Source organism: Melozone crissalis, unplaced genomic scaffold (assembly GCF_028551555.1).
Source record: "Melozone crissalis strain CALT ecotype California unplaced genomic scaffold, PUWL_Pcris_2 ptg000042l_1, whole genome shotgun sequence".
Lineage (NCBI taxonomy): Eukaryota > Metazoa > Chordata > Aves > Passeriformes > Passerellidae > Melozone > Melozone crissalis.
The window spans coordinates 16,879,566-16,904,092 of NW_026535820.1; the positions used below are offsets into that span (position 1 = coordinate 16,879,566).

At 39.2% G+C, this 24,527-nt stretch overlaps 2 protein-coding genes across 2 annotated transcripts in view; one reads left to right on the forward strand and one right to left on the reverse strand.

Annotated features, from left to right (window-relative positions):
- Positions 1-2,446: 2,446 nt before the first annotated feature.
- IMPACT (impact RWD domain protein) lies at positions 2,447-15,935 on the reverse strand. The gene is made up of 11 exons (XM_054284871.1): positions 15,860-15,935; positions 14,930-15,058; positions 14,147-14,199; positions 13,798-13,860; positions 11,659-11,744; positions 9,922-10,050; positions 9,538-9,632; positions 7,248-7,321; positions 5,594-5,684; positions 3,353-3,487; positions 2,447-3,105 (listed from the first exon to the last, which is right to left on the reverse strand). The coding sequence occupies exons 1-11, from the start codon at positions 15,893-15,895 to the stop codon at positions 3,034-3,036; spliced, it is 963 nt and encodes a 320-aa protein (XP_054140846.1). The 5' UTR covers positions 15,896-15,935; the 3' UTR covers positions 2,447-3,033.
- Positions 15,936-22,546: 6,611 nt separating this feature from the next.
- OSBPL1A (oxysterol binding protein like 1A) overlaps positions 22,547-24,527 on the forward strand; it is a 78,057-nt gene continuing 76,076 nt past the window's right edge. Inside the window, exons 1-2 of the mRNA XM_054285002.1 lie at positions 22,547-22,780; positions 22,887-23,066. The gene's annotated coding sequence lies outside the window, so the exon portion shown is untranslated. The remainder of the gene's footprint in view (positions 22,781-22,886; positions 23,067-24,527) is intronic.

Consider the following 24,527-nt stretch of genomic DNA (forward strand, 5'->3'; position numbering starts at 1 on the left):
CTTCCTGATGTGTTTTGCTTGCTACTATTATACACAACATTTTCTAATTTTTTTTCTTCAATCTGTGTACATATCATAATGAGAATTTAAACTACTTTTTAATTTCATCCTTGTTTATCTGACATTGTTGCAATTCAGCAAGCCGTTGGCCCTTCTCTATCTATATATTGATACTTTTTGCTGAGGAAAGGCATGGTCAACTTCGTTGTTGTTGCTGTTCTCCTTTTTGTGCACTCTGGGACTGAAAACAGATACGATGTAAGTATACATACAGTTACTTACCAGAGCAGTTACCTGTAATGATTCAACCCTCAGAGATAAGTTCAAAACTCTCACTGAAATCAGTTTCAAAAATCTTAGCAGCAGCTTCAGCAACACATCACCAGCTGCTGTTTCCCCAGAACTCAGGAACTAAATATGGACTCCCTGAATGAGAATGAGAGTTTGGCAATTAACTTTAACAGGATGAGGCTTTTCTTTCCACGCTGGTGGGAAAAACCGTGTGTCTTCCATAAATGCTTATATTTTGTATTAGTAATGAAGCCACTTGCAGAGAGCTGTAAGTATTCTACAGTTGTAAAAATTTGATCATTTTTATCATGGGTTCCAAAAACACTTTGGTGTCCATTTTTAAATACTTGAGTTTGAAAACGTTGGCTGTCATATCTTTGCTTCGGTTGTGGGAACAAATTCATTAGCATTTGCCAAGTGCTTTTGCTGAATGTTTGAATGTCAGTAGTACAAAAATAAAAAACTTTATTATCCATGCAAATATGTTCACAGCATGTGCATCCATCACTGGTTTAGCTTTATTTCGTGTCCAGGTACTGCAGAAAACACACTGTGGCACTATTACTAAGTAATACCAGTGGCTTTTCTTCTGCTAGCCATACTGAAGCCCCAAAAGAAAATTCAGCAGTTTCACTGTTGTTCATGAGAGCCAGTTGACCTTGCCACATGGCTTAAATCTCAGAGTGCTTTTCTGGAATATATAGTTGCCTAATTGTATTCTCCCTCCCTCCCTCAAAATTTCTTATTGGATCTTAGATCTAACTTGATTTCTTGAAATCTTAAATACCCAATTCCTCCACACCATGCTTGGAAAGCCTATGTGTTGCAAGGCATCTACACATATGAAGTGAAGTTTGATAGGAGATCCACTTCATGAGCTTTTAGCAGAATTTTTCTGTGTGTGTGGCTATGACAAGGATTAAATAAGTCTAGAACATGTCCAGCTAGAAAAATATTGAAGCAGCAACTAAACTGCTTCCATTTTCTACTAAAATAGACATGCTAGGCAATAAATATATAGCAAAGATGAACACTCCAAAAGGATTCACAAGTAAATGTCTCATCTTTATCATCCTTCTTTCCCCCACATTAAACACATACTAAACAGTAGAACTACCACCCTGAACTACCTGCAATATGAAGAAATTACTAACACTCCAGAATTGGTATTCTGCTGTAAGAAAGACAATTATTTTCACTTTTAAAAGTTAAGATTTTAAGAACGTGACTTTTCATATTTAAGCATGGAAGATTTCCAGACGCATGCAGGACCTTTAGAGGAAATGACTGACACTGAAACCCCCAAGGAGTTCTTCAGAAGATACTCAGCTAATGAAGTACTCCAATCAGACAGCAGATATCTTAGTCTGCTCATTTATGTTTGAGACACAATGAAAAAAAAAATCATTCTGATACTACCTTGTGGGAAACTCTAATGCTGTAACGACTAACCTGTGTTCAGCTTTACTCGATTCATTTTCAGAATAACAAAACAAAACCAAGAAATTAAAAATATATTAAAACTGAGGGGCCAAAAATATAAAAGCCACTATCCACCCTTTCCTGATGTTTTGGTTTTTGTTGACATATTTTTATGACAGGCGTTTGTACTTTAGGTATAAATTAATTCTATCATCCTTCTTTTCTTTTCTTCTTTTGCCAGGTAATGAAATTTGTAACTCTTCCACAAGTGAGCAGCATGTCTTAAAAACCTTACAGTACTTGATAACAAAAATGGTGAAAAACTGCTGCTTCAGTTTAGCATTAATGTCCCAGAAGAATTTTAAAGTTAAGAGTTGTTGTGAGACATTTTTGTAATCTCTTTGTCCTGTATCTACTTCTTAGAATAAAGGAAGTTTAAACTTAGGAAATGCTTGCAAACAAAAATAGGAAGGGACTGTAACTTCTCTAACCAAAAGTGTCCACAAGACAGTTAGACAGCACGTCATGCTCTCTCTGAAAGAAACTGTGTGAAAATAAAAATGCATTTCCACTCTGATGGTCCATTTTCAGACATTTTAAAGCAAGATGGGGATTCATCTTGCTCACTGACTGTATGGTCTATTTCACTGGTTCCTTTAACTATGCAACATGAAATTCTCATATTTTCAATAAGCTCCTGGTGTGCCAACCATCACAGAACAATCCTCAAAGAAATTCTGCAGTAGTTTCATCACATTTCTTAGCTTACTGCCCATGTTCAGCCTTCCATGTGTCACCAAGCAGCCCCTATCTAGCATCTGATCAGGGACTGCACAGGCAGGACCAGGCACTGCAAACACCACACTTGATCCCATGCTTTCCTTTCACAAAAGAGAATCTAAAACTCTGTAAGTAACTGGTATATGAATTACTCCAGTCCCACTCTCAGTACAACAAACTACAGAATTCAATTATTAATAGAAGACATATATTTGACTCCAGAAATGGAGATGATGAGAAATCCACATTTTCCATTAGTCAGCTGCTGTTTGGTGGGAAGGGGTGGGATGGAGCAATGGTTCCAGATGCTGCACTGTCCTCGTAACAAGGAGCTCACATGTGTAAGAAACAGAAAATTTGTATCTAAGCTCTACTTCAGAACAGAAGAAGAAATCACAAAACAAGGTGAAAATATATCTATGGCTTTACTGAATTCTCTTCTGAATACAACATGTCCATTCTATAAGATAAAGCAATAAGGTCCAGGGTTTTTTGTATAAATATGTGCAAAATAACATTTTAAAGTTTTTAAAAAATAAATTAGTGTTCTGTTTTCTTTTTGTTGTCCTTCCTTATCTTTTTGCTCTTTCCAGCTTGTCTAGATGATTCTTCCTGAAATGAAAAAAATGCATTGCAAAATTTAAAAAATATTAATGTAAACCACAAGTATTCTCCCAACTTTACCCACGAGAATTATTTTTAATATAAACAGTATTCACAGTTTACAGAGATTTATGAAAATTTGGACATGTTTATCCATTCACACAGGTTGTATTACTTTTCTTCTGGCTTCATCTAACAGTGGGAAGTCCCACAAGTTCACATGCAAATGCCTCCATTCTGGAGGGACGAGACATACCGTTGATGGTACATAGTCGTGCTCTACAAGTACATTTCTTGCACAGTTGTTTATATGCTTGAAACGATCTGGTCCCAGGAGAATACCTCCATACCAGCGGGACACCACAACCAACACATTGTGCACGTTCAAAATCTGTGAATAATAGAAAGCAATAAAAGTCATTATCTTTTAATTGATCCTGGTTTACTGCTGACACCAATTTGAAACACAGAAAAGGTCTACTATCTTTTATTTTAAAAAATACTGAGTTACATTTCTTATGCTGTGGTATGATCAATTATTACTCTGTCACTAAGCTGATTGTCTATACACATTTTTGAAGTGGTGGTGGATGAGGCTAATAATAGCCAGGCCACAGGCATTATACATATGAATATATAAAATGCCTCAACCTAGTGCTGTTAATATCTGCATGTTAGCAACCATTAATCATCTCTGTTGAGGAGAAAAAACCAGATATCTGACTAACTGGAACAATACTTTCAGAAGAGTCAATCATTGCTTGTGAAAACAGAAATATTCTTACAATTTTAAAATGGAAAGGACTAGGACCATGTTCTGTGACAGGAATTTTCTACTCTACATTTATGTATTTGCCATAAAGTATATGTATAACAACTCCTGGCAGTAAACAACTCCTGGCAGTAAACAGTAAAACAAAAAAATTTTGGATTAGCAAGATAGTGCTAATCCAAAATGCAGTTTCTTGTAACCAGAAAGTGCTATTTTGAAATGCTGGTCTGATCTGAAACAAGATTCATTTCTATTAAAAAGAAAAACCCTCCCAAAACAACAACAACAAAAAACCCTATAAATTCAGCAACAATGAATGTTTTAAATTACCTAATTTTCATACCCATATGTCATAAGAGCTCAAAACAAAAAAAACTACAAGATCTATGAGCGTCCAGAAATCAGCCCATAAACTACTCTAATCTTTTCCTATAGCTGAAAATTGAACTTTTCTTATCCTTATCTTACTATTCTTCCAGAACAGAAATATTTCCAGTAACAGGATTACAGATGGAAAATGATGATCCCCGTAATTTATACCCACTCACATTTGAATGTGACATTCATGTCATGTTCTAAATGGGATTTTTATGGAATATTAAGTGCCTAGACAACTTTCAAAAGTGTGCACTAACATGCTGAGAAAAAGCTGATAATCTCAGAACAAACTGAGGCACAGTAACTGCCAAATTGTATCTTTGCCTTATTTTCATAACAATAATGTCTTCACACTTAGCATATATACTTGCATATATTACATAACCTAAATTTGTTTATTTATTTAAACTTCCCAAGTCTGGTTATTTTAGAAGTCTGAAAAAGTTCAAAATTAAAAATGTCAAAATGTTTCCCTCAACTATATTTTTTTTTCAGAAAAAACAAAGGAAACATGGGTGGGGGAAGAAAAGTTTCCAGGAACAAGAGTGCAACACATTAAGCAAAAGAATATTCAAGCAAGAGAAGGACAAGAAAATAAAACTCCTGTTGTGAAGGGAAGATCAATCTAAAATAAAAATAAATATTTTGTCTGCTCACACAGCTAAGTGACTTGAGGCACAGCATTAAGATGCACACAGTTGTCTCGTGTAGTTGTGCTACTTTAATTATGGTTTTACTAGGGCTTGCATCATGAACCAAAATTTATCAATCTCAACTCACTCATGTTTAGTAGCACCTTTGCCAAATCTTATTTCAATGCTTGAAGAACTAAAATATATGTGAGTATGAGGGCTATGGACCCAGAACAGAAAACAGCACAACAAAACAGACTAAATTATCAAAACAAATTAGCTCCTTCATTCCTTTTATATTTGAAGTTCGACTCTGCCAGTTCATATATTGGTGTCTCTTTATTATGCCTACTCAAGGAAACCACATGAAAGGTTGTGCACAGGTCAGCAGTTATATTGTGATAGTCAGCTTCTCCCAGTATTCATTTTTTGTGTACCTTACACCACACAGGAAGCAGAGCATTTAAAACTTAGTTATATTTTAACCCATTCAAACTATTACTGCCACCTATGAAAAATCACTTGTTTCTATGATCTGAGACTTGAAAGTGCTACAGTCTGTGTTTCTCCTTTCATCTTGAGAAAGCAATCATCTCGCTGGCTGCTAGCAGAGCAAAAATCAAAATAGGCTTCTACAAGCTCATTTACATTGTAGTGATTTTTAAAATCGATATAAATTCAAGATTTCCAAAAGCCAGAGATTAATTTCTACAACCTGCATAAGATGGAGAAGACGTCCACCTGCTGCTGTCTCTCCATCATCTTCACAATCCTGTAGGAACGTCTGCTTATCTTCACAGTATATTCTATAAAAGAAAAAAAATAGATTTAAAAATCAGCTTATTAATTTTCAACGAATATTTCTACATTATTAATGTCTCATATCTTTCATACATGTGTGCATCAATTCTAATCGTCTCTTACACATATTTACATGAAAACAGGATGAGGCATAGGGTAAACCACAAGTGTTTATCTGTACAGTAGAACAAGTTTTGAGAAGCTTTTACACAGACTTCAGCTACTTCTGGTAAACTCCAGTCATTACCAGTTTAAAGTCCCTAAACAGAAAAATACCCAGGTTTTTAGCCTAATAATTGCATCTAGCTGAAACCAACTCTACCAGATATAGATTCAAATAACAGTATACCCCTAGAAGAAAAACTTGGAGAAAAATATTATTAATAATTACTTATGTTTGTATTTCAGCAACAACATGAAACTATAACTGAAATTTGCCCTTGGATTCTCCATGTCATCTCCCTTCTCAGGGGACACTGCAGTAAACTTTTGGGTGTATTGTTTCATAAAGAAGACAGCTGCCCAGGCCTAATTTTCCATAAGTAATGCTCAGAGGTCTACTGACCAATAAGTTTGTTTGTTACCAACTTACTTCCTAAGTTCTGAACTTAGTTACAGCTGACACAATGAAAAAGAGGCTTCTAGTGCTAGATGACAAAGAGGAAGCAGTAAGTATGTGCCTGTTCTTTTTTTTCTTTTTTTTGTTTTTTGGGGGTTTTTGTTTAAGTGGATTTGGGTAATATGAGTGAAGGAAGCCAGATCATCATCTGTGAGAAGAGAGAGAAACACCCTTTTTACAGAAACTTTTTACTCAGGTAGAAGCTTTTACTTTTTGGCAAAATAAGCTTTCACTTGCTCTCATTTCATGTTTCCTTAGGATCACAGCAGGATGGGCATGAATGAATAAGCATTGGTGCATGTTTTTTTAGATGACTGGTTCCTACAGTTCCTCCCTTTTATTGTCCCTTACATTCTTGAGAAAATCTATACTGGTTGGAAAAAACCTACATTGGACTAAGACCAATTAATGTCACATAAGCTATGTTCACAAAAGTTGCCAGAGGCAGGTGACTGCCAAACTCATTTTTACCTCATAATCCCTGAAGTTTCTGGTATTTCAGCTGAAACGTCATATGCCAGATGTCTGCATCAGGCTTTCTGATTCGACTCTTATTTCAACTGAACATTTCAGCTATTTCTAAATATAAGATTGGGGGGGAAAAAGAAGTTACTTCACCCAAATAAAAAGACGTTTAGTTCAGAATGATGTGGCATTTCCATGCTCAGACATACTGCGAAAGTATACCAACACATGCTCAAATCCACCTTTTTCTATTCCTAATGCTGCTTCGCTATCTTATTTCCTACTGTATGTTCTACTTTCTTGACTTGAAATTCAAAATAACACCTGCAACACCAACCATACAAATAAGAAACCTACTCCCTAAAGCAAGAAATTTCTTTTAATAGCAAGGAATTTAATAGGAAGGAATTTCTTTCTCATGTCCTGCACTCATTTGTGAAAGAACACTAAAAAGAAAAATGAAAAATCACGATTTGTATCTCACCTGTATGCATATATGTTGTGGGTAGCACTTGCAATTTTCTTGTTCTCATATAATTTTTCAAGAACTCTTTTAACCTATAAAAAACAACAGAAAAAAACTTCCTTTTATAACAGGGCTTTCATACATCCCTCTCAAAATCACTGCTAAACAAACATCTCTCTAATACTACAATGAAATAATTTTATGCTTTGACATAAAATGTTTGGTAACTCAAGAAGCAGCTTCTCAGTATTCTCATACTTGTTTTAAACAATTTTCCTGGGATACTGAAAACAGCTTGTCCCTTGAATTTCTACATTGTGTACATTCATATTATTGCTCAAGATGTAGAAGTGTCAAATTGCTTTATTAAACAAGAGATGTAAGATCCAGAAAATATTTTTGTCAGTATTCAGTATCAACTGCACCTGCTTACTTTTTTTAACAATAAAGTTAAGCAGTTAAGCTGGAAAAGAACACAACATACATATTTCCACTACACACTGCTTTTACTTATTTCACAAAAATAGGATGTTTAGATACTACATTTCAAGTTTTTCCTTTTCCCTCAAACATGCTTTTTATCAGTTTCCACTTCACAGAAAGAAAGTAAAAACAAAAAACATCCTATTAGGAGTCTGAAAGTGTCAGTATTTCCCAGAAAACAGATATTCCCATCATGTCTATGATCTCTTTGCTCTTAAGAAGTACCAAATTCAAAACATTTACCAATATCAGCTCATCATATGTTACTAAGTAAACAAGCTGGGAATTGTTCAACCCTTTCCAATAGTCTAGCAAAAAGAAGAGCTTTTGATTAAGACATCATTTTAGTACATAACACAAAACATTACTGAAGTTGAGAAAGCTTGGGAAAACATGCCTGGCAAGTAAATTGCCTTCCATTCAAAAACAAATGTCTCAGAGGAGTAATCAACAGATATATTTAATATCTGCTCTAGCTATACTGTGCTATTTCCAATTCTTCTTGAAGAAATTCAACTGACAAAAATCACCTCAAATAAAGATATCTCAATGAAAAAAATCCTATTATTAATGGAGAATATTGCTTCAGACATTTATCTTCCCCTTACTTTAAACACTGAAGGAAGACAACTTGTATTACTTCATACACTTTCATAAACATGGACAGTATGTTAAAACAGTAAGTTTCAATCCAGGCATTTAAAGGACAATTCATATGAAATAATCATCACCTTTGACATTACTTATTTCCCAGCTACCTGGTTCCCGGAAACGTACTTTAAAGATTAATTTATGTGCCACAGCTGTATCTTCTTTAAGGGAGTCTTTAAGATATATACATATATAAAATAAATGAACTGTGTTACTTTAGAAAGGGAAGAAATGGGAATCATTGGCTTAATGTATCTTTTTCATTTCAAAATACTCTCACCCTTTTATCATGATTTGTGAGTAAGATTGTTCTACATACACAAAACCCCACATGAATGTACAGGGCATGTGAACTTGAAAGGTCAAAGTGCTCCAGAAGGGATGCTGGGATTTAGACACGAATTCTTATGTCCATGTTAGGCAAATTATTGAGGGGAAAGAAAAAAACAAAACACAGATGGCTTCAAACATTACAGCTTTTGTATAGATAAATCAGCCTAAAACCATTGTCAACCTGTCACTGTTTATTCATAGTCACTGAGTATGTAGCTGACTTAGCTTACATGGAAGTTCAAGAAGCACTTGACAATATCCCTCACCAAAAATTATTTTAAAAAACCCTAAAATGGCATAAAAAGAAAGAGAAAAATCCTCTCAAGGTTTAACTCTGAGTTAATAAAAGAAAAGAACAGTAGGATCCCCACTAAAAAGGGATGATCAAAGAAGGCTGACGGTAACAGATGGAAAGTAATGTATAAAAGAAGCTCCAAAGCCCTCTCAATTAGGTCATGATAAAGATTTACTTATGCAAAATCCAAGTGTGTTCTTCAACAGAATTCCTTTCTGAAGGAGGGAAGATGTACATAAATCCATTTTAGGAGTTAGCTTTTCCAGCTAACGCCTGATAGATTTGGTAACTTCCAAACATCTTATGATAAACTTGCCAACATCCAGAAGTCAAATCACAGTGTTCTTATTCTCCTCCATCTAATGCACATAGTAGTCAAGAATAGCAGGAACAGAAGTAAAAGTGAGAAACCAATAACTAGTCAGACAGTACCAGCACAGAAAGATGCACAGACAGACCAACATATCTGGCAAATGCCAAATATTCCAGTAACACTTTGCCAAGCTCAAAGTACAGGCAAAAAGAGAAGAACTGATCTCTACTAACTTGTCTGGTTGTCACCACTGGAGCCAAATGTGCCTGGAAAGTGCTCCTTCGATCTGTGATTGGGTTTCCATGATGTATGGGGGGCAGTTCTTCATCTATGGGTCACAAACAAGGGAGTGTTTCTTTTCTTTTAAGAGGACAGAAACAATGCATGGGGCTACAAAAGTAAAGAATGTCTCAACTTTAGGAAAAGGGACTTATTAAAGTGAAGTACAGAAAATAATGTATAAACCCACCAAAAATATACTGCATTTTTAATGACTGTTATTAAATGTTATTGTAATTCTATTGTCACTAATTTTATTCAAAAGCTGAGTAGAAAACCAGAATCTTCAAGTATCGTTTAAATTATTTCAGCAGAATTAACAAGAGTGTATTTTTTACCTTCCTGACTTTCAGATGTCATGTAATTTAACATTTTAGTTTGATCTTCCTGAGTGGGCTGATAGTCCAGGAGAAAATCATCTCCATCATCTTCATCAACTTCTTCAGTGGTTTTCTTAATATCTGGTTCTATTAAGATACAAGTAGTAGAATTTATTACACATTTTTTGCAAGACAAGCAAAACAAAATTTCAAACTCTTTTTCTCAAAAGTCTCTGTCTTCTCAGTTCAAAACAGTTTGACATGAAAAATTATTAAATGCAGAATAGCAGCATTAATTACAACAAAACCCAAAAGTACTCAGCCCAGTATTAAGCTAAAAATTCCTAGGAATTAAAAATAAAATATTCATACTATGGCATCCTTCCATAAGACCTTGTGTTTCAATACTAAGTAACAGTATTTCTAAGAAAAAAAGAACGTTTACTATTTCCATTAAACATTCAAAATGCTACCTTTAATCTGAATTTAGGGATCAAATCAAGCTGATGTTTCACAAGAACTCCAGCCATTTACTGGTCATTTGGGGCAAAATGTAGAGCTGTTGCTCAGTGCTACTTCATGAGAGTATAAAATTATAAAATAAAAAATTATTAGATTTGAAACATCTCTCTTAACATGCTTAAAGTATTCTGGGATTCCAAAATTCCTGTTTTCCTTCATTCACAGAACATCCAAAAAATAATAGTCAATAACAGAGGAGGAAATATACAGGGTTCTGACATCTGGATTTAGAGCCAAATTAATATATCACAGTTTCATTCCTATTTAGAGGGCTTATGATGCAGGTGTTTTAATATATGTATTTTCCATAAAAAAACAGAGGGGTAATAAAGCATGTTCAAAAAGGGAAGCCATATGTTGTGGCCAAAATACCCAAACTTCCAATATTGTCAGTAAAATTTTCACTTCTCAGTGCCGACTCCTTTAATCACATCAGTGAAGAATGACTTCTCCAATGTCTGTGATGTAGCAACAAAATGCACAGTTTATCGACAGACTAACATTAGACCTTATCATGAAACCACACTGAAAATGAATTTTTTTTTTCTTCAGACTTTTATTTCTCACAGGACAAAGGTAACACCTCTGACAGAAAAAAGTAGCTCTGTTTCTTTTTGCCACTGTACATGCACACGTCACTCACACATTTCATAGCAGTTTAGCATTTTAATGCACAAAACCTCCCACCATTTTTTGAAACAACAACTGTGAATTTACACAAACTCTGTAAGAATAACAGCAGAAGAGTCACTGCAGCTTACTGATGATGTACTCCTCATGTCATTACAGTAAAATGAATGAAAGGACAGAAAAGTAAAAATGATAGAATATTTGGTCATTTGTCTGCAGAGTTCACTGAAGTTATCTTTTCTTGAATCCCATTCCTCCAACAGTGCACTCAACACCAGAAATTAATTACTGGTATGAATAATCCTTTGCAGGATGGAGGGCAATGCCTAATGTACCTGTGGGCAGCACTGTCCTTTCAAGCAAATAATTTCATTCCTGAGAGAACTGCAGACCTTGTTCCAGTTCAGGGGCCATCCCCCACCTTCTTTTCCCTACTGCTTTTTAAAAAGGGACACTGCCACTGTAAAACACTAAGCCCTGACACAGGAGACTGTTTTTTGATATTTAGATGTAATTCAAAAGTAGGCCTAAACTAACTTGTACTAAAATCTTACTTCACAGTGGAAGAAGGAAAATAAAAGCCCCATGTATTTTCTGAAGTACCTGGATCTGAAGACTGTGCCTTTTCTACCAGAACTTCTCGTATCTTCTCCACCCATAAATACAGTATACTTTCACCAAGGTTCTGTCTGGAAGTAAAAGGTCATGGTAAATGAAGAATCACTTTTACAAATTTCACTTGGAAAGTACATAAAACAACATACAGATTTCAGACACACAGAAATTGAACATAAGCTAGTGAGATAAAGAGCTTAAGCAGGCTTGTGTCAAGTTGTGTAGTTTTGTCTCAGTAGCTCACTGGGTGAAAAACTTATCAGTGGACTGTGATAGTAGATCAGTGGAGCATTGGAATGAAACACTACAGTTTGGGTAATAGGCAGTGCTATAGGACAGGAGATAAAGATTTAGGCCTAGGAGGCTTCACTCAGGGGACACAGGTGTGTATTGAGGTACTGAGGGAGAATGGGAGGAATACATTTTATATACACGTCAGGAGTTAATAAATGCTTCCTTTATGTGGACCCAAACAACTCAAAACACATTTCAAATGGTTAAAATGGTTATGAACTGTGCATATTTGTCTAAGAAACAAAACTGAAGATTTAGGACCATAGATATCTCATGGTTTCTCATTAATTTTACTCTTACTGCCACCATCTGGGCACCAGTTAAGTAACAAAATTATGCATTTAAACTCTGTGTAATGTATACAGCACTACAGCTGAAAATAATCAAATTTAAATAAGCATACATATTTCAAGAAAAATATTCAAGCAAAAATAAGGATTTTATGAACTTGTAGCTCTCACTTCAAAATCCAGACAGACTCCAGAACAATTCAACATCCTGATTTCACACAGCTTATAGTACCAATTCACTGCTTTAACATCTGAAGACTTTTTTTTAGTGATGGAGAGAGACTAGAAGAGGAATAAAATTTCCCTGTTTAACAAAAGTAAACAGAAATTTGTCCAACTATCACTCAATTACAATTTCTGAATAGTTGTAAATTACTTTGTGTCTCCTAAAACAGAATTGTGATCTATAAATATTCATTTTTTTTCCACAGCGATTGACAGTATAGTTCATGTTGGTTTAGACTGCAGAACTACACAACTTAGATCCCTAGGGACTAGAAACCTGGTCAAACACAATGTAAATGATGCAGAGTATCTCTGTTCATCTGACAATCATTTAGACATTGACTAGATAAAAGGTTTCCATAAATACTGTGCACATCAGTGATTACTCCAGGTTTTCAAACTGATTAAAATGATCTAAAGTACATATATGGCTTAAAGTACAAACACTTTCACTTTCTGCTGAACAAACAGAAGTGAGAGCAGACCAGAGAGGACTCTGACCAGCAGCTGATAGAGAGACAAGGGAGCTGAACCAGCACAGTTTGACAGCCTACAGGATTGCACAGGGGGAACAAAAAAGGAACCAGCAGCTCTATCTGTGGTAGAGACTCCATCAAATCCTTTGAATCTGGACAGCATTAAGGACAACCTCTGTCCTTTTTGCTCCACTGAACAACTGTGGTGAATATGATCACACAGAACTTTTAACTTAAAATCCTTGTGCATTTTTAACACTTCAAATTAAATTTTACTTGCTTAAATGATCTGTTGCTTAATTAAGAAACCCAGTTAATAAAAATAAAAAACTCTTATGCAAGCTAAGTGGTCTCTTCCTTATGGCATTAAAAAAACATCTCTTATGCAAGATGCTCAGATTTCACTGTCTGGGGCATGATTGTGCTTTCTTATGTTTTCATTTCATTTATTTTATATAATCTCTGGGATCTAAAAGAAATAAATAAACCATATAAAATTACTACATTTTCCACCTCCCCCCTTTCACAGCTATTCAGAATCATGCAATTTGAGTATTTCTAAATGCTGTTTATTCTCATGCATCCATTATGGCCTGTATTATGTGTCAGCTGCACATTGTGATAATAAACAGCCCACAATGTTCCAGATTCCAGTTAAGAGATTCTGCATGTGTTTATTTTAAAACCTAGGTATCCCTTAACTTTTAAGAAAAAGTGGTATTCCACTTATGCTCCAAGACAACCAAATATTTTCACATTCTCTGTTTTAACATTCAAGTGCAGAACTGATAGAAATTGAAAATACATTGTCTCCTTTTACTATATTCCAGTCTCAAACTTACAGATATATTTCTTCCAAGCTATTTGCTAGTTCTGTATAATCTTGTCCTCGAAGCCAAGGGGCACTAGAATGAAAAGAAATGCAATGAAAATTGTGCTATATGCTGCTTCCAACATTTCCAAATAAATGTGATGAACACCTTGAAAATATAACTTTGCCAACCATCAAGATTCCAGCTGCAAACATCTTGGAAAAAGCAGGATAAAGAACAGAATATCCTTGCTGGAAACATCCCTCACTGCTGATATACTTTAATTCAAGGAGTATTTTAATTAAACTTCCACTTACAGGTAAACAATTAACAGTGGCAATTTATCAAACACAAATGTTTGCAAGAAAACATCACCTACTTTAGTTGATAAATAGGTGGCTCTGCAGTTGGATATCCTGGTGGCAAAATCACCTGAAAGAAATTCAGGATATGTATTCATTGCACTACCTTCAGCTAGATGAGCTTTACTGAAGGACTCTGATGTCAAGCACCAGGACTACAATTAGTGTTACAAAAATGAAGAAAGCAGTTGGGTATGTTGTTACAGAATTACAAGAAACACTGAATATTTGCATTTAAAACTCCAAAAGTGGTGATACATACAGTTATGTTTTATGGGGCAATTTATAAGGATGCAAAATAAAGTACGGATAAAAACTGAAAGAAGCTGCACACATGGTTATTGGACTTAAAAAAGAGGTACCACATTTCCCTAAGTAGACACTTCCATGTTTCTTACACTAAGTAAACTTATTGCTTTCATTTCTGAAACATAAAGTAAGGACTTGGATCAAATAAGTTAATCCAAATTTCCTTTTGTCTCAACACTTTCCAGAAAGCAAATCTAGATGCACTTGCAGTAGATTCACTGAGGCACAAAGTCCTCAGTGTAAAAGTATTTCAGAAATTAGTCTTTGGTGAAATACACCAAAATACACCTTTGGTTAGGTGTGGAATTAGGATATTCAATTACTGAATATATAACAAGCACACCAATGTCTTACACAAAGAATCACTGAAAAGTCTTATCACAGACTCCAATCCAAAAGCTTCTTAATCATCTGAGTAGATAATAAACCATATTTAAACCCGCATCAGTCTAACTGCAAAATTCGTGCAAAACTTCTTACCGCCACTGTACCTGCAAACAGAGGGTCCATTTTGGTTGATCCAGACAGTCACTAATCTTAATGCAATAGATTTTTTCATCTTCATCAACAACACACCAATCATCACCATAGATCGATGAAAGGGCTTCAATTTCATCAATCTAAAAAAAACAAAAAAAAGCAAAAGAAAATATCCCCCCATAAAACCCAAACAACTTTGTGTGCCAATCATATTTTCATCTTTTTTAAAGTCTTTCTCTTCTAGAACTCATTAACAGATGTGACAAGATTCACTTCACAGGAAGGCACTAAGTACTGGGGATCCAGTCCCGATTCACAGGACTTCGGGTGCGCCAAGGGAGGTTTACGTTGGACATTTGGAAGAATTTCTTCACAGAAGGGGTGATTAGACATTAGAACGGGCTGCCCAGGGAGGCGGTGGAGTCACTGTACCAGAGGTATTTAAGGAAAGACTGGACTCAGTGACCTCCCTGGTCTAGCTGACACGGCGGTGTTCGGTCACAGGTTGGACTCGATGACCTCAGGGGTATTTTCCAACCAAACTGACCCTGTGATTTTGTAAGTAACCTTTGCTCAGTTCTCACACACACACAACAGCTTTTGAATATTTCTGGATAAGCCTGTCATCTCAGCAGCGACAAGGCGAGCAAAGTGACAGGGAGCAGGTGCCAACACCAATCGGGCGCTGCTCCTGGCTGGACGGGTCGGACCCCGGCAGGGGAAAGACCCCGAGGGCTCGGCACTAAGCTCGTCCTGAGGAGGAGCGGATACTCAGCAAATTCCCATAGAGAAAAACCAGGGAAATGCCTTTTACCTAGAAAAGAAACACCTGAAGTGTGGCGGTGCAGGCGCCACGGCGGGCACGGAGCCGCTCGGGGGCCGGGGCTCACCAGGAGCCCCCTGAAGGCACCGCTTTCCCCGTCGCCCCCTCCGCCGCTCACCTGCTGCTGGGCCCTTTCCGTGTCACTCGCCGCCATCGGAGCCGAGGGACGGAGCAGGGGGAAGGGAAGGAGAGGGAAGAAGCGTGAAGAAAGGAAGGAGAAGCAGGGAAAAGCCCAGAGACACCCCGGCGCCGCGCCGTGTGCGCAGCCGTGGCGGTGACGCTGCCGGCCCTTCCTTCCGCCGCAGGGACTGCGGGAGCAGGCGGACCGTGCGCTCCTGCCTGGCGTTACCGCACATCCTTTATATCCATCCTGGAACTTTCCCGTATCCCCTATATCCTGTTTTTAAATAAAAGTGTGCAAGCGGTTCTGTTTCACTGAGGATTTTACTGATACAGCCGTTTTCACCGTGTGTTTATGGCACTCGGGATGCAACGATTGACATAACTACAACATTTTCTTTAAAAATTATTTAAGAGTAACAGGTGTTTCAAGCAGTTTTCATTACACTTCTAGAAATTCATTTCTTTTATTTAACCTCCGGAAGTTTAAGGCATCTCTTTTAGAGACGGCACTGATCAGTAAAGATCTCTTTGTGTGCAAAACATGGGTTTCACCGTTTTTGCAGTTTTTGTAATTTATGGTTTTTTTCCAGTGTGATTTTTTACACAGTTGGGAAGAATTCGAGGTAAACTTCGCTTTGTCCTTCTCGAAAGCTTGGAGAATTTGCACCCATTCCGGAGAACCGGATTAGGGTTCAGAATGAATATGACAATCAGGTGAAACAGACAAAACAAAAACTAAAACAAAATAACAACCTACAGAAAAGAAAAAAGGAAAAAAACAACCCAGGATGGTATTGAGTAGGGATAAAACTAGGGCTGTATTATCAACTACATACATTCTGGATGGAAAGCTACTGGTTACACAGCAGTTCTGCAGAAATTATTTCAGAGTTAGAGGGAATCCAAGACCATCTTTGTCTTCGGTGTCACAAACAGAGTTGGTATAATTATTTTTGAGAAGATAATAAAAAGAATATATACCTAGTCTCAGAACATGACAAAAACGCATATTTTATCAGACAAAGTCACATATTCCAGTTAATTTTAAAAGAGAGAGAGAAAGAAATGTAGACAGACAGTGAGCTTATTGTTTAATCAATTAACTTCTGACCAAAGCATAACTGAAAGCTTTAATCCATAAGGACCTAGAAAAGATGCTGCTCCATCAGTTCATCCTAATAGTAAATTGCCTTATAAATCTGAATAGGGAACTATGACAAGACAAACTTTCTGACAACAATCTCTATGTGGTGCTTGTGCTTTATAAGTTGCTAGTTTTGACTTAGCTGAACAAGTGACTTTACATTACTGTACACATTTTTTATTATTAAATAACTCTAAAATGTTATTGGCACTTTTTATGAGTGTTTCTCTAAATCATATAAAAGCATTGATATGAAAGACTTCAGCAATCTGCTATGGGGCCAGGAAGAAAATGTACCAGATAAGGAGGCACAGAGAATAAATCACAACAACTGTATGGACTGCAGACACCTCTGACAGATTTCAGAGGACTCGCTAATTTCCTTTCATTGTCATTTATATTTGTGACAAGTCTTAGTAAATAGAAATGGAGATAAATGTGGCTAATGAATTTCCAGCATGTTTAGAGATACTAAATTAATAACAGAGTAGCTGAACTGATATGGTGCACAGGACTATTTACCAGATAATTACTGTCTTTGTCTGAAACATTCTACTAAAGCAGAAATGAAATACATATTCACAGCTTTCAAACAAAGGATAACAGCACAGTGGAGTTTTCTAAACTATTTGGGGTATTCTAAAAGAGTATATCTGAACCTCACTATTCTTTATGGTGATGCATCTCCCAAAATTATACTCTTTACATCAATGCATAAATTTTGATATTTAAAATTATTAAAAAGTCTAACCGTGGTCCATCAGTTCACAAAGACTTCTTTGTGAACCACAGATAGCAAAGGAAAACATTTAAAGTTTAAATCAAATCAATTAAGCCAAAAAATCCCCTGAGGTCAGGGAGCAGTCCAAATTGCTACCTTGAATTCAAATTCTTTGTTCTGTCTTGTCAGGGCACTGGGTAATTACTCATTTAATTCTGCAACTGGAATCTAATACTAGGGCATGAAAAGCTTAAATGAGATACAAATAATAGTCATTCAATCAGGAGTGAATCACAAATAAGTGAAAAACACAGAACTAAGAAATACAGAAGAATTAAAGTTTGAGTAAAATATCCATAACCCTGCTTTATTTTGCATACAACAGTTCAAACAACATGATGCATTTTCAACTCCTCTTTTACAATAGAAGGAAGATTGAGGAGAAACAAGAACAATGTCATGTCATGTACTAATGATTAATCCCCTCAGTTCTGGACCCTGATTTTGGGCAGGATTTTTTTTCCACTGAGACTATTCCATTAGTGTCTTAAGAATAGCTCAAGGAGAGCATTTTGCTATAGTTACTTACCAACAAAAGACTAATTTTTTCTCTAATGCTGTAGTTCCACCCTACATTCAATAGAAATCTCATTCTGTAATAGAAATGTTAATTGGACCATCCAATAATGAGCATTTATCCATTTGAGGACATAGTAGTTCAGCTGATTTCAGTTCCACAGTGATGCATTTTGCTAGATTGTGGTCTAAACTGACATAAATTAGCTGTATGGTTCATAGATATAAACTCTCCACATGCAGCTGATTTATCATTTTGGAACTAAAACCAAACCAAACTGGTTCAGTCACAAGAAAAACAAAGTGCATTAAACAAGCCTGGTTCTTGTTCTAAAACTACATGTCTGGTAAGACTAAGGAGAAGCATATGTAAGGAGAAGCATATGTACAGGTGATTTAATACCTTGGTTAGAAATGTTTCTTCTCATTTAGCCACAACCCAGTTTTTCTGCTGGCTACAGCAGGGTACAACTGCCTTCTGTAGAGCTACAGAAATCCAGAAGCTTTTCTATGAAGTAATTGCTAGCAGGTTTTAGGAGCCTCCTGAGAGAAGAAGACCAGCAGTGAATTCTCACATTTTCTCCTGCCATACCTGCATTCAGATAAAAAAGGGCTTGTCAAAAAGAAACTTTTCTCTGTTATAGGATTTTTTCCCTGCTACAGGATACCTCAAGAAACCACCTGAGCTTGCTTCATTGTTGCTTTGAGCAGCAAAAAGCATTTCTCAGCTCAGGAGGCAATCCATCTCACACCATCCACAAATTCACTACATTATGTGGTTATTACCTGCAAACTATGAAAGAAACTTCAGCAACAGACTAGCATCTGCAAGAATTCCTATTGCAGGCACTTCAGAACAACATGAACATTTGCTTTGATCACTTGCTGGCAGTTGCTTATGGTGATCCAGGGAGATCCACAAGAATCACATCTGAGAGCATCAGCACATTAATTAATTCTGCTGTGTCTGTGTTTTGCCAGCCTAGTAAATAAAATCTGTATGGAAATACAGCAAGGACCTGTGCTTGCTGCCTGGCTTTTCAGAGTTGGGGAGCAATTTCCTCAGGAAATGCACCAGGAACAAATTTTTAGGGCTGCTGGTGAGCTAACAAACACAGTCATTTAACATGTTACTGTGTGAAAACAAACATACAACCCATCACGTGTAGTTTACTATTTCCTCCTCTCATTTCTCTGTGTGCACTCTGTTCCCCAGTCATACATCTCAAATTGACCAGTGTGCTCTAGTCTGAAGAGGAAGAACACAGTGTCAGTGCAATAAAGGTTGTCCCATCACAGAGAGGATATAAAAAACTACTGTACTGTAAAAATCACAAACAAAACAGTTCAGTGAGTTCTGTGCAAGGCTGTTTGCCAGTGTGTTCAGCCCTAAGATGGGACATGTTTCATGCTTTCTGAATCACTAATTTCAGCAAGTTATCTGAAAAAGGAATGACATGAAAACGAAACTAAACCAAAGCAAAACAAAAGAAAACAAAACCTCGATATCAGCAACACTCTCTTTTTCATTTCCACACTTCAAAGTCCAAAATGCACTGCGACATTATTACTCTGGGATGTGCAAGGAGGCAAAACATGGGTGAAAAATAGACACTCTTTGGAGAGGATGGAAGCAGGGGAAGTGTAGTGATCCTGGCCAGGAGATCACATCCAGGAGATGTACATCCAGGAGTCAGTGATTCACGGTACTGTTAAGTGGAGCAGGCCCAGGTCTGTGCTGTGCTGCCTCTGGGCCTGGGTTGTGGTGCACAAAACCCTTGGAAGCAGGACCAGCTTCACTAGCTCCTTGGCACAGAGTGCAGGTGATTAGAGCAACTGCATGGCCTTGCCCTTATCTAGAAGCATACAAGGAGTAAAGCTCTCTTGTGAACATCCTTTATGGAATAGCTGTTTTCTTGTAAGAAAACTAAAATACTGCAACCAAAGAGGAGCCTTTGTCCAGAGATGGAATGGAAGCCTGCCAAAGGAGAAGTCCATCCAGGATTAATCGTGGACACCATGGCTTCTGATTTACTTCCTGTCTCTGTTGGCCTTTACTTTGTCTTTTTAAATAATTAAATTTATTAAGTTATTTGTTTTCAGGCTTTTCTTACTCAGATTCAGAGAAAAACCCTACACTAACTGGCTGAAGAGTGAAACTGAACTGTAAACTCTGTGTTGCATTGCAATGAGTTATAGAGTAGGTAGGTGACAATACCTAAATTTCGTTATAAAACTTGTAAGAAATATGTGGTGATAATATGCATATTTTAAATTGGTGTTCATATGCAAAATAAATACAAAATGGGAAAAGGTTTTATTGTGAGGTTGCTTAAAGCATTTATGGCATTGTGAAAGATGGCTCAAAGTGAGAAGCAGAAGGAAGAAACAAAGGAAAAGGTATATGAAGATGACACAGCTAGTGCTTTGAAAGTAAGGGCAGCAACTTGAAGCTCTGCTCCTAAGAAAAGAAAGCCAATGCGATCCTTCCCTGAAGCCTTTCAGATGTTATATAAGTATTACTAAAGCATCCCTGGAAGCAGATATCTTAAGTAAGAAAAACTAATTAAAAGTAACAAAAGGCAGTAGTTCAAATATGATACATTTGTGTTATCTGCAGGCGTGAAACTGTTCCTTTTCTTTTTTTTATGTCATTCTTCAAAGATTAAAAATACATGTAGCTGTAGACAATACAGAGAAATGAAGCTTGTCTCATTATTTATGCATGAAGAGTTTCAGAAAAATTGTTCAGGTCAAAACTTGCCCCCTTTTAGAACAGAAGTTTCATACAAATCTTTTGTGATAGTTTGTCACGGCACCTGTGGCTCCCGCCCTGCCTCTTCAGTGCTCCTTCTGCATATGACACAGACTTGTTCATCCCACAACACTGCAAAGCTTCTCTGCTCCCTTAATAAACTGTTGCAGCATTTCAGAGGCACTGTGGGAGTTTTCAAAATGCAAAACCCCTCTCATGTGCTAAAGGCAGAAAAACAAGGTGCCAGCTCTTCAGATGAAAGGTGTAGTGGAGAATAAATAAGGGTAGGACAAACACAGGGGAAGGAGACGTGGACGAAAGGGCCTTGAAAAAAGTGAGTACTTCACTTTCTGTCGCTAGTAGCGCCCAATTTCTCTTTTAGTTTGCTTTTGGCTGTGCTGCTCTTAGAAGCAGTGTGTGCTGACAACCTTCTTTCACCTGCACCACGGTTGTACACGCGACCAAAGCGGCTTCCAAAGAGACCCTGATTTCCCCTCTGTCGATGCACCATTCTCGCAGTGTTACAGCTCTCTTTGAGGCCGGTTTGCCCCCCGTGTCTCTGAGGGCCTCTCGGTGTCTGTCCCCGCCGCGTCCCGCCCCAGCCGGGGGCGCTCCCGGGGCAGAGCGGAGCCCAGCCCGCGCACCCGAGCGGCGGCGAAGGCACTCGCAGGACAGTGGCACTGTCCTGGACAGTGGCACTCGCAGGACAGTTAGGGTCGGAAGGGACCTCCGGAGATCATCTGGTCCAACCCCCTGCCAAGTCTGGGTCACCCAGCGCAGGTGACACAGGAACGCGTCCAGGTGAGTTTGGAATGTCTCCAGAGAGGGAGACTCCATGACTTCCCCGGGCATCTGTTCCAGTGCTCAGACGCCCTCAACGTGAAGTTCTTCCTCATGTTGAGGTGGAACTTGGAGTGTTTTAGTTTATGGCCCTTGCTTCTCGTTCTGTCGCTCGGCACTGCTGAAACGAGTGTGACACCAAACCGCAGCGGGCACAGGGTGGTACCTGTGGGGCAGCCCCGGAGCCGCAGGGGTGTCACTGTCCCTGCCTGGGAAGAGCGGCCGCCGCCGGCTGCTCCCGGTGCAGGCCCCTTTCTCTCAGAGGGCCGGGGGGGGGCGGGCGCAGCGCCCTGGACGGGACCCCGCTTCACCGTCCCGGCTTTTCGGGCGGGCTGCGGCGAGATATCGGCCCCCGGGGCCGGCCCCCGCGCTGGTGCCGGTCTCGGTCACGGGGGCGGTGCGGCGGCCAGGCGGGCGGAGCCGTGTCCCGTCCCGCCCCGCCCCGCCGGGAGCCCGCGCCGCCCGCCCTGCGCGGCGGGGGGAGCTGCCGGGGCGCCGCTGCCGGTCACATGTAACCGCGCCCGGTGCGCGTAGCGCGGCGCGGGGCGGTGGCAGCTGCTCGCGGGGCGAGGCGAGGCCGGCAGTGGGCCAGCCCGCCCGCCCGGGGCGGGTTTCCTTCCGCGGCGGGGACGCGGGGCCGGCGGGGGATGCGCCGCCCTCCCGCGGTGGCGTTGGCTTTGTTGCTGTCGTGGCCGCCTCTCCCCCGCAGCCGGCGGGAGCGTGTTCGGGGGTGTCGCTGTTGCCCCTCCGGAGTCCGTTGTGCGGGCTGAGGGGACGGCCCCAAGCCGGGTTCGGCTCGAGGCACGAAGCGGAGGCGGCCTTAGAGGCGGGGGCCGGGGTGGTCTCTCGCCCTTGGGAAGCGGTGTCTTCGCTTGCTGCTGTGCGTGGGTGTTCCGTCCTCCTCCTCCTCTTCCCGCTGTTCCCCTCCCTGGAACGGGCGCGGCGCTGGCCGGTGCTCGCAGGTCTGAGCGCACCTTTCCCCGCAGGCAAGGAGCGCCGCTGCTGCGACGCGCCTGACTCGCCTTGAAAAGTGTTTGATTCCCGGGACCGGAACGAGCTGCTCGATTCCAGGCGGGCGTAGGGAATTCCAGCCGTCCTGCTGAAGTTCTCACTGCTTGGGACTGTGCCTGCCTGCTGATCCGGGTGAGATCTCGCACGAACTGTGGGTAAGCTTATTCGGAGCGCCTGGGCTGAAAGAAAGTGTTTGATGTAACAGAAATTAAATATGTGAGGGAAACGTCCAGGAGATGCCCAAGAACGAGAATCAGTTTAAGTAGTGGTGCTACTTGGGAGTGGTGCTGAATAGATGTGTTATTGCAGATGTGTAAATTGCTATTAAACAGACAGTATCTTGATTTTAGAGAGGTGCTGCTTTCACAAGGAGACTGTGTCATAGAAGCATGACCAGCTTCTAACTTCTATGACCCTTTACCCAAAGACTGAAACAAGTACTTTTAGATAACATCACTCATGCTTCTAGTACAACCACTCTTCTTGGAGCAGCTCCTGTCAGTACAGTGTGTTGTGCGGGTTTGTGGACAGGTTCTGTCTGTTTGTGCAGTTTGGTGCATTTTGCCCGCCTTCTTTGCAAGCATCACATCATAACTTGTGCGTGCTGGGACATGTAAGAAATCTTCCTGAGCATGTATCAGCTTCTCCTACAGGAATCTAATTTTCATTGCTAGAGGAAGATGTATTGAAATATTAGATGATGTTGTGCTTTTTGCCAGCCTTACTCTTTGTCATGAGGAGAAAACTTCCTATGCAACCCATGGCCGCTGCCTTGGAGCTTTTAAGTTGGCCAGTGCTAGTGCTGTTTCTCCTGCTTTTCTAGCTGTATGTGAGTGAAACCCACTCATATTGTCCTTAGTATATATTGTCATTGTTCTGGGCTGTGTACATAGCTAGAGGATTCAGCAGGAGAAGAAACCAAAGTAAAAGCAAGTGGGTCTTACAAGTAGTGCTGCCTCATAGTCATAAGTGGCGCTTCGGATCTTCGTAGGTCACGTTGAGAAAAGCAGGTGGGTTTCTTTGGTTGGACTTTATCCTAGCAGTTGGGTAAAGTTGGTAGTTTGTATATAGTTGGTTGGCCTTTTGTGTTGAAGTATTCTACAAAGCTCCCTTAAGCAGGCATGCAGGCAGAATGGTAGCCTGTGTTCTCTGTGTTGGAAGCAGCCCCTGTGTGAAAATAGATCCTCTAGTAGCGTGACAGAATCACTCTTCTTATCGAAGAAGATAAAAGCGGAGCATCTCAATGCTATTTTTTATACCTTCTTAAAGGATAAGATTCAATTAGCAGTCAAGTACTGCTGTGGTAGTCCTAATGAGTTCAGCAGAAGTGCCTTGCAGTCACATCTCAGCTGCAGAGGGGATGCTGAATAATGTTCTGTGCTGTTGTTCTGTCATGATGTACCTGTGACTGTGGAGACTGCCATGCAGGCCTCTCAAGGGCACAAGGCTTAAATAGGGGCCATAAAAAGCAGTTTACCTGTATCAGCTGATTGATGGAATAAGGTAATGATGGCAGCACAGCTGAATGAAAGATGTGTTCTCTTTTAAGTGGCTAGTGGATTTGCATAGAGGCAGCACAATCCATATAGATGAACCTGCTAGCAGTATCTTAAGGC

What these genes read in the sequence shown, in the direction of transcription:
- IMPACT (XM_054284871.1), bottom strand. Translation starts at nt 15,895, where the DNA reads ATGGCGGCGAGTGACACGGAAAGGGCCCAGCAGCAG. An exon ending in GGCACAGTCTTCAGATCCAG is followed by an intron (nt 10,051 to 11,658) that starts GTACTTCAGAAA and finishes GTATCTTAATAG; the next exon opens with AACCAGATATTAAGAAAACC. An exon ending in ACGACTATGTACCATCAACG is followed by an intron (nt 3,106 to 3,352) that starts GTATGTCTCGTC and finishes TTTTCATTTCAG; the next exon opens with GAAGAATCATCTAGACAAGC.